Here is a 17,201-nt window from a genome sequence, read left to right as displayed (position 1 = left end):
TGAGAAATCATTGATATTATAGAGTTTCTATATTCTGAGACACATGCATCTCCTGCACACACACACACACACACACACACACACACACACACACACACAGAATTAGAAAATCTGAGAAACTAGACTTTAGTACCTGCCACCCCAGGCATTAGGTATACATAAGGCCAAGCCAGCTGATATGGCCAGAGAAATTTGAGTTTCCATAGAAAACTAATAGCACTTCTGAAAAATAGAAATACTGTGAAAGAAAAACAATGGTCCAGCCATTTCACTTGTAGATCTCTACCCAAGAGAAATGGAAGCATATGAACCATACAAAGTCTGGTAAGCAGTTCTATTAGTAATACTCCCAAATTAAAAATAAGTCAATTGTCCATCAACTGGTGAATAGTAAATGTATGGTACAACTATACAATGGCATGCTACTCAGCAATAACAAGAAATGAACCACTGATACATGCAAAAATATGAGTGAATCAACTCAGTTGCCTTCTACTAGGTATAAAAAGTCAGACGCAAGAGACTTCATACTTTATAATTCTATTTATATGACATTTGAAAAGGCAAATGTATAGAGACAGAGAAAAGATCAGTGGTTGCCCAGTACTTGAGTTGGAGAGAGCGATACACCACAAAGAAGCAGAAGGAACTTTTTTATATGATGGAAGTGTTTTGTATCTGCGATGTGAGGGTGGTTACATAACTGTATGCTTTGTCAGAAGCCATGGAACTGTACACTGAAAGGGTAAATTTTACAGTGAGTAATTATACCTCAATAAGCCTAACTTGAAATAAAAGAACTTTGTAAGCTACAAGAAAGAACTTTGCATGGGCATCAAAGATCAAAATAGACACTGAACAAATACTTGAGCCAGACTATCAGATCAAGAAACACTCTTGAAGGAATCAGGAAGCAATAAATAGAAAAAAATTTATAAAGATTAAGAGATATGGAGTACAGAAGCAAAAGTGACAACCACGGTATTTTAAGAGTCCCAGCAGAAAAGAAACATCTGAAAAAATCATTCAAAATTATCCTGAATATAAAGGGAAGAAAAATTTAAAGGCTCTAAGTGAAAGATCAAAGAGAGTACCAATCCAGATACATAAGAGAATCAAATGCACACCTAGACACATTATAAGAAAACTCAGTCACATCATAGATAAAGGTAAAAATACTAAAAGCTTACAGTACCACTCTGTAAATGGGGAGTAGCAGAGGAGTAAATATCATGCTGACAAATACTTTCAAAGAATGGTGTTGAAGTAAAAGAACCTGGGGTAAAAAATGTTGAAGAGAGAGGATCTATAATTTTATGCCCAGTGAAATTATAATTTAAATGAATGGGCAAAGAAAAAGACATTTTCAGGGACAGAGGCCATACAATTGAATCAAAACAATCAGACTTTGTTGAATACAATTTTCAACAAGATTCCAAGGAAAAAAGTAAATCCATGATAAAGCTACAAATTTGTGAGAAATAAGGATCTAAATAAAGAAGAGGTTAACAAAAATATAACCGTAATGATTCAAATATATAAGTCCAAAATAAACGCTTCTCTAGGCTTAGCTTTCTCTTGCTCCTGGCAGCACCGCAATTATATTCTATTCAATTCTCTTCTCCTGCAGCTTCCATGATACCATACTGCTGATTTTTATACAATGGACTTTTTTTCTCCTTTGTAGGTGCCCACTCCACCTCCTTTATTGGATCTGCAATGTTTTGTTCCTTGGGGCTCTGTACAGGGAGCTCACAACATCCATGTGCTGGTCATCCCCAGATCTCTTCCACTGCCCTCCAGACACATAGGTTTAGGCCCTCCTCGAAACACACCTCAAGGTCATCCTGCCCAAAACAAACATCAACTCTCTTTCCTCTACCACACTGTGCCTCCTTCACTGTCAGCTTTGCTCAAGGAAGAGACCTGGAGCTCACCGGTGATTCTTCCCCCCTTCACACTCACATCCAAACCTGCAGCAAGTCTGAAATCTCTCTCTCATACCCACATGCGCCTCTCGCTGTGGACCGACCCTACCTAGGCCAACTTCATTGGCTGCCTCCCTGGCCTCAGGAGCCTCTTTGTAGCACCCAATGTGATCTTTTTCAATGGTTTCATATTATTTCCCCCATATTTTTATGTTTTCCAGTTTTCCTTGGAACTCAAACTTCATGCCATGGCATATACTGATCTTCACTGTCCTTAGCCCACTTCTCGATCTCATGCTCCATGGTTCACCCCAGCTCACTATGCTGCAGACACACCTGTCACCATCTTCACACACACTAAGCACTTTCCTGACTCAGGAAATTTGCATGTGACTACTCCTCTGCCTGAAAGCTGTTCTCTCTCATCTTTCTCTGGTTGGTTTTTTTCCATCTTTGGTCTCAGCTTGAATTCTACTTTCTGATTATTACACTCAAAGTATGGCCCCTCTAGGTTACTCTGCCTTGTTCACCATTGTCTATATCCCTAATGCCCCACAGTGCCAGGCCCATAGTAGTCACTAAATAAATATTTGTTGAATGAAATAATCGCCTTAATAACCATGACCTAGGATAATGTTTTTAAATACTATAAGCATTAAATATTTGTTAAATAAATCAATAATAATGATGATTATTCATATGTTATTATTTAAATCATATCCCCATTACAGTTAATATAATATAGGGTATTTTTATATGTTAAACAAATAAAATAAGAAAAAATATATTTTAAGATTTACATAGTGGTTTTTGGCAAAGCAAACTGTTTAATATTTTTAGATTAAAGGACAAAGAATATACAACTAAATAGATAATAAACACAGAAACTACAATTACTCATTTGTAGGTCCTCTCTGCAAAAATATAATTTTTTAATACTGACAATTAATGGTTACTAGGCTTCAGAGTCATTATTAATGGATATTTGTCAATAATGTTCCAATTGATAACTGGGATTACTCTTCCAATTATAAGCAATTTCTACATTTCTACCTTATACATAGTATCCAATTTTTAAAAAGAACATGCACAAGGTATACTAATTCCAAGAAAGAACATTAGGCTGAGAAACAAAACTAACAATTATCAATAAAGAAAAAACCACAATCATTTTAAAATTTGGATAAGTAGGTCTGTATTAAGCATTCAAACAAAAACTTGAGAAAATGTAGGATTTTATTCCAACAAATGAAAAAGGCTACATTATAAGAAGAAAATATTTAATTATGTAAATGCAACAATTAATGCTTTGGTAGGGTCCTAACAATCTAAAATATCCAGGCTCCTATCCCTCTGAGTCAAAGAACAATGAAATAGATTCTGTCAACCAAAAGAAAAAATATTCCAGAAATAATCTGTGTTAAAGCTCTTAGACTAATGATGCTTTAGTCTACTTCATTTTCCACTTCTACAACTCTAAATGGCTGTGAATTACATAAGTATTGAAGATATGGTTGGGGATGAGATTAGGCAACAAATTCTACATGCAGTTACTTCCACAGAGCTTCTGAAAATGCCAGCATATAACACAGTATAATATATTGGCCTTCAAAGTGTTTTGAACTTGGCCCACAGTTAGAAACAGATTTTACTTAGCAACCCTGTACACACATACCCATGTAGTATATGTAAACAAACTGATGTAAATTTCAATAATACCTATACTGCTTAGAATAGAGTCTGGCATTTTACATTGTTACTATTCTATTTTTTAAATGCCATTTGCTGACCAAAAAAGTGCTGGTTGCTACCCACTAAATTAATTTCCCAATTCACTATTGGGCTTTGACATGCAGCTTAAAAATCATTGATATAGAAATTCTCATGGTTCAGTAAATTATATTAAACATATACATACTTTGACAGTGTCAGAACTCAACAATTTCTGTAGGGAGCTTGAAGGAGAGCCAGAAGAATGCTGGAAAATAAAAGAGGACAAGCTTGTGATGCATCGTACTCAAGTAGAGGCCAATGAAGACAAGCAAGCAAATGTTTGAATTGCACATTCTAGTCTAAGGCATTACCATAGACAAGGAATCCTGTAAGACCTTATCAATGGTAGCACAGAGCTCTTCAGTTTGCTGCCTGAGCTGTGCAGGGAAACAAAACTGGAAGAATTGAAACCAGGTACTGAGTTAGCAATGAGTTTTGGGATTGAATTTCAAAAGCAGGGGTAATATGAAGTCATTACCTCCAGAGGTGGGTATAATGGGTTGTCCTTGGAGAGACTTTCGGTCTTGGCTGGCTCATCTAGTGCCTAGTGGTAAATGAAATAGTTCTTATGTGAGGCTTTTAGTCAAACATAAATGTCATAGAAAAGTATCTTCAAAGAAATCGCTGTATATCTCAATATTTCCCAGAAAAAAAATCTTTGGATAATTTGATGAGCTCTTCTCTGACATGGAAGCATTTTCCACATTTGTCCAGTTTCTCTCGTGGAATCAAAATCTCTATTAAAAGATGTTGGGATAAAGAAAGGAGGCTGTGCTTTTAACATACAAACTAGAACCTGGACATCTTATACATACAGAAGAGTCTTGCTCCCTTCAAAGAAGTGCCCTAATAGAAACTCCACACAGAAATAACAATGATGTAGCCATTTCTCAAAATTTTGCAAAAACCATTCTTGAGGACATGCTTCAGGACCAATTTGCAAGAAACATGCACACCGAATAAAAATAACCTGACCTCATTTTTAATCATTTATATCTAAAAAGTTTTTAATCATTTATATCTAAAAAGTCTTGGCTACCTTATTCATCAGATTTGGCTTCAAATGACAGCTATTTTCAAAATGAAACGTACTTTTAGTTTGCTATGGTAGAGTTCAGATACACAACTCGTTCACTGCATTCACTCCATTGAGACTATGAGGTGAAACAGAAGCTGGGTGATTTCTCCCACCTGCTGCTTCTCCCTCCTCATGAGAGGTAACCATTCCCATCCATTTTGTGTTTATCAACAAACGTATGTCAATAATTTTTTTTCATCATATTCATACATGTATACATCATTAAACATGCTATGAGGCTGTTATGCTCAATCCTTCTAATTTTGTGTAAGTATAATGTATGCTTTTGGTACTTGCTTTGTTTTTTGTTGTGGTTTTTTTTTTTAACCATTTGTCGAGTTATGATCTAGGCTATACATATATCCATCACCATTGAAAATTTCTTCCCACATTATCACTTTTCCCATGTATTTAATTGTTGTCATTCACTTACACATAGGATTCCACTGTATGCATATTCCACACACAAAAAAATGGATACTTTCTTCTGTTGCTGGATATTTAAGGTGTCTCCAATTTTCTCTATCATCCATGTATACATTTCTTTAGACACACATCTTTAGTTTTAAGATTAAAGGATCTGCACAATAGTGTAATCATGGAGAGCTACCTATATCAGATATTCTCAAATTGGTCTTAAAAACAATTGAATAATTTATACTCATCATAACAATGAATGAGAGCTCTTGTTTTCACAGTTTAAAAAAATTGTTAACATCTTAAAATACATCAAATATCTCTCTTTGGTTTTAGATTTCATTTCCCTGATGATTTTTTAGTTTGGGCATCTTTCATATGTTCATTCCCCTCTCCTTCATTGACACTGTTTCATTTATCATTTGTATAGATGTGAGCTGTTCTATATTCTACTTTATTCTATGTATCAATAGCATACTTTCATAACATAAATTCATAGTGAGCCTTGCTTTGTGAGGCAAGCCGCAGATTTCATTCTTTAAAAATGCCTTGTCTAGTTCTTAGCCTTTTTCTCTTTTACTCTAATTCTACAATACATTTGTCAAGTTGGGACACCCTATCACCTTCACATAACTTAAGTATATTGCATCATAATTACCTTTCCAACTCTATCTCCACCATGCTGGACCATTTGTCCTATTACAATAGGGAAAATATGGTATTTTATTTTTGTGGCTTCAGGAGAAAGCACATGATTTATGCTCAATAAAAGTCTTTAGGATGGATTGAAAGGGTAAACTGACAAATTAATGAAGTTAAATTAATAAATAAATCATAGAAAAAATGTGATTTTAATACTCCTCAGTACAACACTCTAGAGAAGTAGTTTAAACTCTAAATATTTTAACTAACAAATAAATAATTTCTTTTCCCATATTTGAATTGAATTTGTTTACCATCAAAGATCTGAGCATGTGGTCAGGGTTAATTTAATGACAGAATATTTGTTCACGTAAAATCAAATAAGGTTCATATCCTGATTTCTCTGTGGAAACTTATTATAGGCAAACACAACTCTCATTAGGCTATTTAAAATACTGAAATTTACTCAAAGAAAAAAAAAATTAAAACTACTCAGAACGATTTGAAAATTAAGGAAGATAACTAGTGGTAGGTCATTAATGTGCTGAAACTTTGAAATGGGGACAATACTAAGACTGCAGTAGAATTTGGAAGGGGGTTATTTTGAGTTTAAATAGCCTTGAAATTTACTAAAATTGATTTTTTATTGATGAGAAGTTTTCAAATGTATCATCTTGATCCACTCCTTCTGGCAGCCATAAAATGTAGTTTCTCTGAAGTACAAAAATGTTATTAAAATAAAATATATTAAATCTCTATTAACAGGAAATATGACTGTAGATTGCTTTTTCACAACTTAGCCAGCAGGACCGTATCAATGTTTCTTTATATTTATTAATTTTGAGTGAAGTTCTTTCCGAATATTCTCCAATAAAAGATTTTTATTAAAGCATATTTTTTTCTATCAAATTGGACTATGGCCAAGTGAGTCATAATTGGGACATGCTATGAATTCTATTTTCAAAGATTCTTAACTAATATAAGTTATCAGAAATATTCTCATTAAAAGTAGTGCTATTTTGCTTGGGATGGCCAACTTTGGGTCCTCATTTTTGAAAAGAAATATAGTAAGTCTGATGTTTAAAAGAAAATAGTTTTTGAGCTCAATACTACATTATATTTAATAGCTAAGTATTACAAGCAAGCATTGTAAATCCAAGTCCTTATGGGAGTACATGCCAATAAACTGTAATAGGTGTTCCCCCAGCAAAGGGAATATCTCTGATGGAATTGCAAACAATTTTTCATCAGATATATTAAATCAGTCTAATGTACTCACTTTGGAAATAGGATTAAGGTCTAAAAATTATCTAAAGATAGAATGCTGTAGTTGCACTCTAAGTAGAGTTAGAAATTTAACTGCTTTCAAAGGAAGAATAATCTAAAGGGGTTTGTAAACTTTTTGTGATGCCTAGGCTATCTAATTGGATTGGATTTCAAAAAGTTCATGGGTGAGTTACTATATTTTAGTAAAGATCAAGTCAACCCCCCTCCCCCCAAACAATGATTCATGATAAACCTAAATGCCCTTATACATTGCCAAACATTTGGTGAAATAAACCCTATGAGGGCTATAAAAGCTTTACTCTTTTTTAGTCATTAATACAAAACCATTTATAGGATTGAAGATATTCTTAGAAAATAACTCTCACTTAGGTTATCTAGTTGGCAATTCAGATCTGAATAGCATTCGAATCTGAAGAAAAGGGGGCACTGTAAACCAAAAGGGCTTCCAGATATATAAAAGCACAGCTTCTTTAAAGATCCAGGAATATTTATCATTAGACTGTTGTCTTATGATTGGTTTAAAAATATTAAGAACTAGGGAAATCTACTTGGTGGTCTTGATCCCAAAGCCTTTGGAGAGTTAAATGTGTGTTCTCCCTACACAGGAGAAAGGGGAGTTTTGCTAACCGTTTCAGACAGTTCGGAATCCACCCATCAAGGCTCAGGGGCAGAAAGACCCATACTTTTCCTTCATTTAATAGAGGGTATGAGAAGGGGGTTCTTATTTCCAGTCAGCAGCTCCTCCTCTGTCATTCACCTCATCTCTTTCAGTAGCTCAAGGAATGGGGCTGGTTTTGTAATTCCTTACTCACGAAAGTCTTCTCAGAGCTAAATCATTTCCAATTTCCTTTCATTGTTCTTCATTTAAAAGCATGCTTTTGTTGTTCTAATTTAATTTGAATTTAAATATATTTTAGCAGGTAATGAAAAAAGTGTAATAGACAGGGATCCAAAATCATTGTCTCTTCCTCAGTCCTTCACTTCAGCTCGTTGGTGTCCCCGGCGTGTGAGGAGCCGGGAGCGGCTAGGGGGTAATCAGATCCCACTTGGACCCAACTCAGCCACATACCAGCCCTGCTGTTTGGGGGCATCTACGTGGCATCTGTGATCATCAAAACCTTCTCAGAGCTGGGAGGACAGTAAAGCCTTCAGCTCAGTGTCTGATACACTACAGCAGTCTATATGGTAGCCATCGAGCCCTTATTCTCTAATTGTTAAAAGGTGCCAAGTCTAAAACCAACTTACTTCCTTTGTAGCAGAAGGTCCCTTATATCTTTTCCATGGAAGCAGAATTGATGAGGCTCATTCGACCCTAAAGGAAGGTTCTTAATTGTCATCACCCCAACTGTCATACACTAGACCCCTTTATTTTTATAATCCTCTGAAACAAAAATTTGTCTTAAAAATCCCATGGAGTAAAATTGGAAATTTTAGAGACATACCCAACTATAAACTAAATTAATTTATTCAATAAGTATTTAGCAAAATTCTACTATATTCTCTCAAATAGTACATGGTAAAAAATAAAACAACCAATATGCATAATTAAATATGTTTTGCTAAGTGTTTTAATAGAGATATGTGCACAGTAGACAACCGCCTGAGGAGAACCAATTAGTATAGATTTGGGTCCTGGCACTTCTCCATTGCTAAAGAAATTGGGGACACAGTCACTATTTATACTAATCTAAATTAAGAGACATCTCTCTAGGATGGGCCATATGCTAAGTTAGCAACCAGATTTTGTTAAATTTTTCAGACTTGCAGAGATCTTAAAATAGTCTCACCCAAAGACATATGTTTAATCAGATTGGAGTTTACCAACTCATGTCTTCAAAAATTAAACTGGCAACTTAGAATAAATTGATTTGACAGCTGATGAGATCTCAAATCTTTAAGTTTCTAATTTTTTTTTAGCAGTCTTCAAAATAGTTATTCTTTACCTTCCTCCCACTGAAAAAATATTAATAATTTTTATCCCAGAACTTTTGTTTAAATAATTAATCCTGCAATTTATATATGCTATTTATAAAATTGAGCTCCTCTAGAATTCTTTTTCAAACATACGTAGTTTATGAATTAAATCTATCTTTATAATGCCACTTGTCGGATAGTAATGCCTTTGTTGGAAGATAGTAGTAATCATAGCCTTGATTTTATACTGAGGAATACTTGTAAGAAAAAGAACAATGAATTCAAATTATTTTCAAGAAGAAAATTTATATTATTATGGAAAACATTAATTACTTGAGAGACAATAAAGATGCATATTATGTGATTTCATGAAAATATTCCCACCTTCATCTTTTCTTTCCTTAACACAAGTGCACAATAAAAATAATAATCCATGTATTTAGAATAATATGTGCTCTTCAGTTTAATTTTAACTTTTTATCCATTGCTATCAGACTCAGACGATAGAAAGAAAACTTAGTCAATACAAGAAACACTTCTAACATTCTCTGAAAAGAATAGTAGACACATAGAGACTAAAAAATAATGTTCCTATCAAAATTATTTTCTCCACAGAGCTCAGCATATGGTTGAACATATAGTAATGAGGTTGGTGGACAGGCACAAATGCAAAGTAGCCTGGTGACTTTGTTCCTGCTTTATAATCACTTGTGCTTCATCCTCACTTCAATCTGGGGGATGATTATTGGCAGCAGATTAAGCCAAAGGCCCTGAAGCAAACATGTTAAAAGATGACGCTTACATTACCTCTTCCTATAAAGCCCTTGTTAAGAATTAGGCTAAAAATGCTTCCCTCCTAAATGTACATAGGGAAAAAAGATAGAAGACTGAATGAGCTATAAATTTCAGTTTTGATGCAAAAAATAAATTATAGAACAGAAGTACCAGAAACCTCATATTCCTTGCCAACAAAATGTACTCTTGTGAAAATTATGTGCTTCATCTAGGGATGATTAAATCTGAAACCAGTCCAGTGATTCAATGATGGCTTAATGTCTCATTGCAAGGGACACCTGTATTGAATTTGGAGAAAATCTTGCTTTTAAAAATAGTATTAGTTTTAAGTTCCTGACTAATTATACTATATGCTATAAAACAGAATGTTGTCTAAAATGTCAACCATGGGTTTAATCTGACTGGGTGAGAGAATTAATTGTTGAACTAAGACTTGAATTAAATGTTAGTTCTATCTTCAAGGCATTCTACAGCATAGACGCTAACAGAGTATTATAATGAAACTCCAGTGCTTGATGTTCTGTGTGATACTGAAGGGAACTCAAAAAAGTTTCTGTGATTTAAAATATTCCAAAATGTTAATGCTTTCCAAAATAGGTGAGTTTCTGATTATTACAGTCTTAATTTTCCCACTCAATTCAGAAATAAATTCCTGTGATTGAAACAGCATATGTTTCATTGTATAAACCAGCAATTTTCAAACTTTTCATCTCATGGCACACATAAACTAATTACTAAAATTCTGAGGCACACCAAAAATATTATATTTTTTGCTGATCTGACAAAAAAATAGGTATAATTTTGATTCATTCACACCAGATGGCTTTTGCTGTGTTGGCTGTTGTCATTTTTTTATTTGACAATCTAAGGGAAAAGAGGTCAGTGCTCCTGACTAAATAGTCAGGTATTGCATGTTTTAAACATTCTTGCAGCACACCTGTGTGCCTGTCATGACACGCCAGTTGAAAACTGCTGGCATAACCATTAAAAGAGCAGCATAATATTATTCAAGAAATATTAATGAAAATCGAAATAAACTCGCATAAAATCTTGGGATAGGGCTTTTGTTATTTAAAAAGTCTTACAAAGTAAAGTTTCTTCTTGAGGAACACATACCATGGGAAAGCCAGCAAAAAATATGTGGAATTATACAAAGGCTCTAAAAAAAACAAACATCAAGTCATATTGTGAAATCTTTGAGTAATTCAAATATTTATGGTCCCAAAACAATTTATCTTAACCAAGAGAAAATAACCCACATTACTGCTTGTATAATAATCAGTCCTCCCTGGAATAATATTTTAAATTAGGCATCATGATATTTGCATTTTGGTATACTAAAAATAAAAAGAAGAATTTTTCTAAAAAGCATGTTTATTCAAAATTGAAAACGTAAAACCTTTCCCATATGAAGTTATCATTAGATTAAATGTACAGTGATACCACCATAAACATTGATGAAATGGGTTTGTAATGAAATTGGAAATTAAATTAATGGTTCTCATTTTTAATGATGAATAGATTAAAATTTCTAAAACCCATTTAATTAGAAGAGAAGAGAGCTGGTAGACAGAAATTCTGGAACCAATAATGACATCCAGCTTTATCTTACAAAAATCTTTCAAGAAGAATTAACTGTTATCTTTCTAAATAAAGAGCTAATATAGTAGAAGCACACAGGTGCAGGAGAATACGCCAGGTTAGGTGAGACGGGTGAGATGCAAGGACACCATGACACAATAGGCCCCTATTCTCCTCCTTGCCTGGCTGCTTTGGGGGAGAGTATCTCCCCCTCTGTGAAGGCAGACACTAATGACCAGATTTCAGAAATGTCCATGTGAAATGGGCAGAGGGTCTGTGGTGAGGAAACGCTGCTACTAGGACTCAACATAATAACTGGCAATTAGAATAAGGGACAACTGGTGCACTCCTTGCATCCTTCTGAAGCCTCCTGAAATCAGTTTTAGGCTCCTCTTTTAATGAGTTATAAAAGGTAGAAATTTAGAAGAGAAGCTAGAGAAAAAGCTTCCAGTCTCTCTGCAGCCCAGTGACATCTCCCAAGCCCCAGTTCAAAGCATGTAGATACACAGAGCATAGATTCTTGACTACATGTAGATAATTTAGAATTAGTTATCAGAGATATACAATATAAGAAAGGCTCCCCACTAATGTTCACCTACATACTACTTAGCATTTCCCACTAACAATTCCTACTTTTTAGACAAGAGATCATATAAAGGTTTAATCCCCAGATTATACTAAAATAACAAGAATGTAGATTCATAAACCAGTGGTCAAAATACCACCTGGTTGGCAAACATTCACATTTGACAAATGATAATAACAGTATTTGAAGCACTAATTACACCAGAGAAGTGGAGGGGATGGGTTTAATGCACAAAAAGATAAATTGCCCAAATAAATATCATAAAAATAACATATGAAATGAATAATTTCATAGATTTGGTAATTGATTTCACTTTGATTCTGATATGATCCTCCATTTGGCCTTCATTTGAGCATCTGTAATGTGCTTTTGAACAAGAGACTCTAACTTAATTTACCTACTGAAGCAGAATCCTATAATTTTATAATTAATGGCTCTTAATAGCAAAGCAAAAATGCTCTGGAGCCATGCAAAAGCATGGGTCATTGGAAGTGATCTCAGTCCTCCCTCTCATTTATGGAGGTAGGATCAGTAGCCAGCAGGAATGGAGGTTTAGCCCCTGATGGGATTTGAGGAGCTAAGCTAGATACTCAGCTAACATGTTTCTACACTGTGGAAGCCAACCTGAGTCACCAAGTTTTGACTAAGGTGGCTAGTTCCACATGTAACCCCATTTTACCTCTACTCTTTTGATCAATGCGAATAGAGGCGGAAGCTCTTTGAATATAATAATCACCTAAAATTCCAAAGGACAGGGATCTAGCCAAATCGAAACTAACTTTTCCAGGGCTAACTGACATGGGACTGGATACTCTAGGTTCATATCTAGCCTCTAGTGATAAATCGACGATGTCTTCCATTTTATTTACCAAGATGTTTTCATCACATCACCCAAAACTGAGAGTAGAATTTTATTTTAGTAAAGACAGACCTTGAAAACAGACATTTTAGAAAACATAACAAAAATGACATTAGAAACATAAAATTCACTCTGCTTTTGAGCCCACACTGACCTTCTGTTCCAGAAGCAATGTGTTGGTAGGGATTGCTGCAAAAGCCTTGTAGCTTGAACTGGTCTTGTACTGCTAGAGTGGGCAACCAGAAAGCAAGAGTGGAGATGAAAAGAGGGAAGAATATGTTGTAACTTAGACTAGTTCTACCAGGTTAAATGACAAGTTATGAAACGGAGAAAACAGTTATTATGCTTGAACAAGGCGTTTTTGACAGAAAAAAGTTAGCTCCCCATGTTAATATTTCATTAGAATGAGAAGCAAAGAACTATCACAGTGGTAAAATAGCAGCCTGGGGAATTATAGGCAATGATATGATATATAGCTTCAGAACTTGAAAGTATCAGTCTCCAGAAAGTTATATATAAATTTCTCATCAGCAGTATTTCCTCGTAGGAGTACTGTACTATTCTTTATATTTGAGGGTTATCTTGTTTTGTTTTTTACTCTCGAAGGAAAGAGTTTCTTTTCTGTAGTGCCATAATTAATAAACATTATGCCAATAAATTATATTGAACTCTTGATACACTCTTACATCATTCATAAAAACTAAGATCAGAATACATAAAATTTAGTAGCATTTTTATAAGCAGCATATTCTGAATAGAAGTAATTTTTCAATTTAACTCCAAAACGGAAGAACTAGAAAGCTCTTGATCTTAAATTTACTTTTTAAACCTCACCATCTCCTGTACTTTCTAATATAGTAACGTTAATGAACCAAATGATAAAATTCCTGAGTTTTAAGTACAACTCAGAGCAATATAGTTCCGTTTTATGTAGTATTTGGGGGAGAAAGCTGAGCATGAGGAAGTTGTAGAAATCGGGATAATATGCATAATCAAAAGCCCGGCTTTGATACTGCTCTGGGTCCCAGGCTGCTTAACTAAGTTCAAGGCCCCTGTCACTTCAGAAGCCCGTCTCAGGCGGCTTCCGCGGGGGCTCAGAGTCAGGGGGAATCTGCACACAGCTCCGAGCTGAATAAAGGGTCTACAGAAGAAGACAGGGCAATCAAACAAAAAAACATCCCTTGAGTTTTACAGGTATAACTGAAGTAACTTTCATTAAACTCGTACAATGACGGTAAGAGAAAATCAATATTCCGGACCTGGCAGAAGTCTCAGGTCCCTTTCAAGCCCTAAGTCTCTATAATCATCTTGCACTGCTATGGTCTCCAGACAATACATATTTGGATAAAGAAAAAATGAAATGTCATCTCTTCATGGGGAATAAGAGCTGACATTTATTACTGGAAAAATTATATACATTGCCTCATTTAATTTTTCAGAAGCCCTATAATTACAGAGTCATTAGGAAGAGGAGACAGGGTGAGGTCAGGTGTAGTCTAACCTAAGATTGAACAGCTCATAAAGAGTAGAAACAGGTTTGACAGCCAGGCTTGCCTGGATCCCATAACCATACTTTCTCTATAAGATAATATATTCTCCCAATAAATATCTAAAAACAAATAATACAGAATAAAATATATCCACTAATACTCCATGATGGTTTTACAGATATTTAACCGTAATAATAGTTGCAATAATAATAGCTAACGATCACTATGAGCAAGACACCATTCAAAAAGCTTTTTGTGTATTATCTCATTTCATTATTACAGCAAGCCTGTTAGGTAGATTCTATATTCTATCCATTTGATATATGGAAACTAAAGTGCAGTGATGTTAAACGGCTTATCTAAGGTCACTATCTTGGAAGCCATAGCTGGGATCCGGATCCAAGCATTCCAGCTCAACAACAGGGCACTTACCTACCCTATTCCCTTGCCTAGCATTTCAGGAAGCATAATCATTTATAATGTTTGTCCTCCTGTCTTCATCTGCTCTAAAGGCTATAGCTGGAGCCCGGCCGGGTGTGGCTCAGCGGTTGAGCATCGACCTAGGATCCAGGGGATCGGGGTTCAATTTCCCATCAGGACACATGCCCGGGTTGGGGGCTCGATCCCCAGTCAGGGACGTGCAGAAGGCAGCTGATCAATGACTCTCTCATCACTGATGTTTCTATCTCTCTCTCTCCCTCTCTCTCTCCTTTCCTCTCTCTGAAATCAATAAAGATATTTTTTTTTTTAAATTCTTAAAAAAAAAGACTATAGCTGGAGAAACCTGTACAGAGAGGTGTCTCATTAATGCACACATCATGCCATAGAATCTTAGAATCAGAAGCGATGTTGAAGGTCATTTGGTTTAATCCCTTATCTAAGACATAAATCTCTCTGGTCCTCTGTTCTGCCACCACATAAACACCTGCCTACCTCCCAAGGCAACACATTTAGCATAATTGTTAGAATTGGTGCAAAATTCTTCCATTATATTGAGCCAAAATACAGTACAACTATTCCTTTGTCCCCAGTTCCCTGCCCCTTGGAGTCATGCGCATTCTAAGAGCTGTCTTCAGCATGATGGTTGTACTGCTGTTTCTAAGGACCTCTCCTTACCAGCCCTTAACTGAGGAATGTCACTATTCTCATCATTTCGCTCTGCGGATATTTCTTTAAATTTTTAAAAAGAATATGTTTAACTAGATGTATTTTTAACATAAAGCAGAATATAATCACCACCTCCAGGATTTGACATTAAAGTCAACTAATACAAGGAAGATTATAATCATTGGAATTGTTTCCTTGTTTTTGTGGTGAGTTTAAAGTATACAGGAGAGTGAAGTTGGAGTTATTTCATATTATCATGTTGGATCATACTGAGCATGCTATCACCTAAAATCCCTCATCCTTTTATTTTTTTAAATATTTGTTGAAATTAAATTCCATTCTGTAGGTATGTTCTTCTCCAGATCCAAAAATAGTGCTTTAAGCATTATCTCTATCCAATTTTATCTGACTAGATTTGATCTGTCATTGTAAACTATGAAGAAGAAAATTTTTATATTATTTCATGAACCGCTTTGTTAGGCATGCCATTTGTATTTACATTCAAGTAATATATCAAGGATAGGAAGCTCTTGTCTACTGGATTCTGCCACCGATCAATCCTATGAATCTATATAGATATAGCAGTTTAATTCATGAATTCGTTCAACAAAATGTTTTTGAGTATGTACTTTGTGACATGCATTGCTATGAGTACAGTGAACAAAACATAAAAGCCTTTACTCTCTAGAGCTTACATCCTAATGAATGGAGACAAACTATAAACAAATAAGAAACCAAAGGAAAAGTCAGAGAGAGACAAATAATGTGCAGAAATTTGAAATAAGGTGATAGAGTAGAAAGTGACCTTGAGGAGGCTTTGGATTGAACTCTTATAACAAATGTGAATTCACAGAAACACATCATTACACTTGCATATCTCTTTTTGTTCATGATATAGTGAAAGATATCACAAAAGTTAGAACTTGGAAGGCATTCAATAAATAAATGTCTATTGCCTGCAGAAAATGTCTGACTTCCAGTTATAACTGTTTTTGTAAACATTCACAAACTAAGAATATAGGCTATCATTTTCAGAAATTATCTTCCATTTTTTTGAAAAATGGAACATATGGCTTGCCTTTTTTCCTGGTAAATCTCGTATTTCCCATCATTTATAATAGTTTTGCAGTAGAAGTAGAAATTTCATCTGTTTTCAGACACAATTTATCTAGACCAGAAAAATATGAACTTACTTAGAACTAGGCAGTCTTTCCAGTTCCTCATCTATCTTAGGCTTTATGCATCTCTAAGACATATATAGCTTTTCCCTTTCAGTCTGAAAATCATTCTTGTTACCATAAGAGCTACATTTTAGGTTCACCATATTTCCTCTGTGTTCTTTTAACAATATTCTAATTTGGAACGTATTTCTTCTGCAGCATTCCAAGGCTTCCAGGTGTTAAACTAAATTCATTGCTTTCCCTTCCTTTGTTTAAAATTATGAATCACTCTAGTCAAGGTAATTATAACTTGAATAACAGACTGTAGTATTACAGGCTGGAATCACCATCAGCTAATCAATCATAAAAGGCAGATCTGACCAGCCTGATCCCGAATCTAGCAAAAAATCCAGTGATACTTATTGTATCTCTCCATTTGTAATCTATGCTCTCAGTCAACATTCAATAAATATGTCTTAAATATCCACTACATGACAAGTGCACAGCAAAGGTTATGTTTAGGCAATGCTAGACTTTGCAACATACATCCTGGATGTGACAGTGGGGATGGCAAGAACATACCC

General features: G+C 34.9%; 1 protein-coding gene across 28 annotated transcripts in view; it reads right to left on the bottom strand.

Annotated features, from left to right (window-relative positions):
* Positions 1 to 17,201, bottom strand: part of MLIP (muscular LMNA interacting protein) — a 212,256-nt gene that overhangs the window by 71,483 nt on the left and 123,572 nt on the right. For 15 of the 28 annotated variants that reach the window (XM_081139665.1, XM_081139650.1, XM_081139653.1 and 12 more), the window contains 4 exons: positions 13,015 to 13,086; positions 4,180 to 4,245; positions 4,013 to 4,096; positions 3,847 to 3,906 (listed from right to left, as the gene is read on the bottom strand). The exons of 3 other annotated variants lie outside the window; for them this stretch is intronic. In XM_081139665.1, the coding sequence (XP_080995791.1) occupies positions 3,847 to 3,906; positions 4,013 to 4,096; positions 4,180 to 4,245; positions 13,015 to 13,086 (282 nt within the window). The remainder of the gene's footprint in view (positions 1 to 3,846; positions 3,907 to 4,012; positions 4,097 to 4,179; positions 4,246 to 13,014; positions 13,087 to 17,201) is intronic. 10 more of the 28 variants (XM_081139663.1, XM_081139642.1, XM_081139647.1 and 7 more) reach the window with 2 other exon arrangements.

This window comes from Miniopterus schreibersii (genome assembly GCF_964146895.1).
Source record: "Miniopterus schreibersii genome assembly, chromosome: 6".
Lineage (NCBI taxonomy): Eukaryota > Metazoa > Chordata > Mammalia > Chiroptera > Miniopteridae > Miniopterus > Miniopterus schreibersii.
The sequence above is the reverse complement of the archived record's forward strand: the minus strand, read 5'-3'. Positions and strand labels throughout refer to the sequence as shown.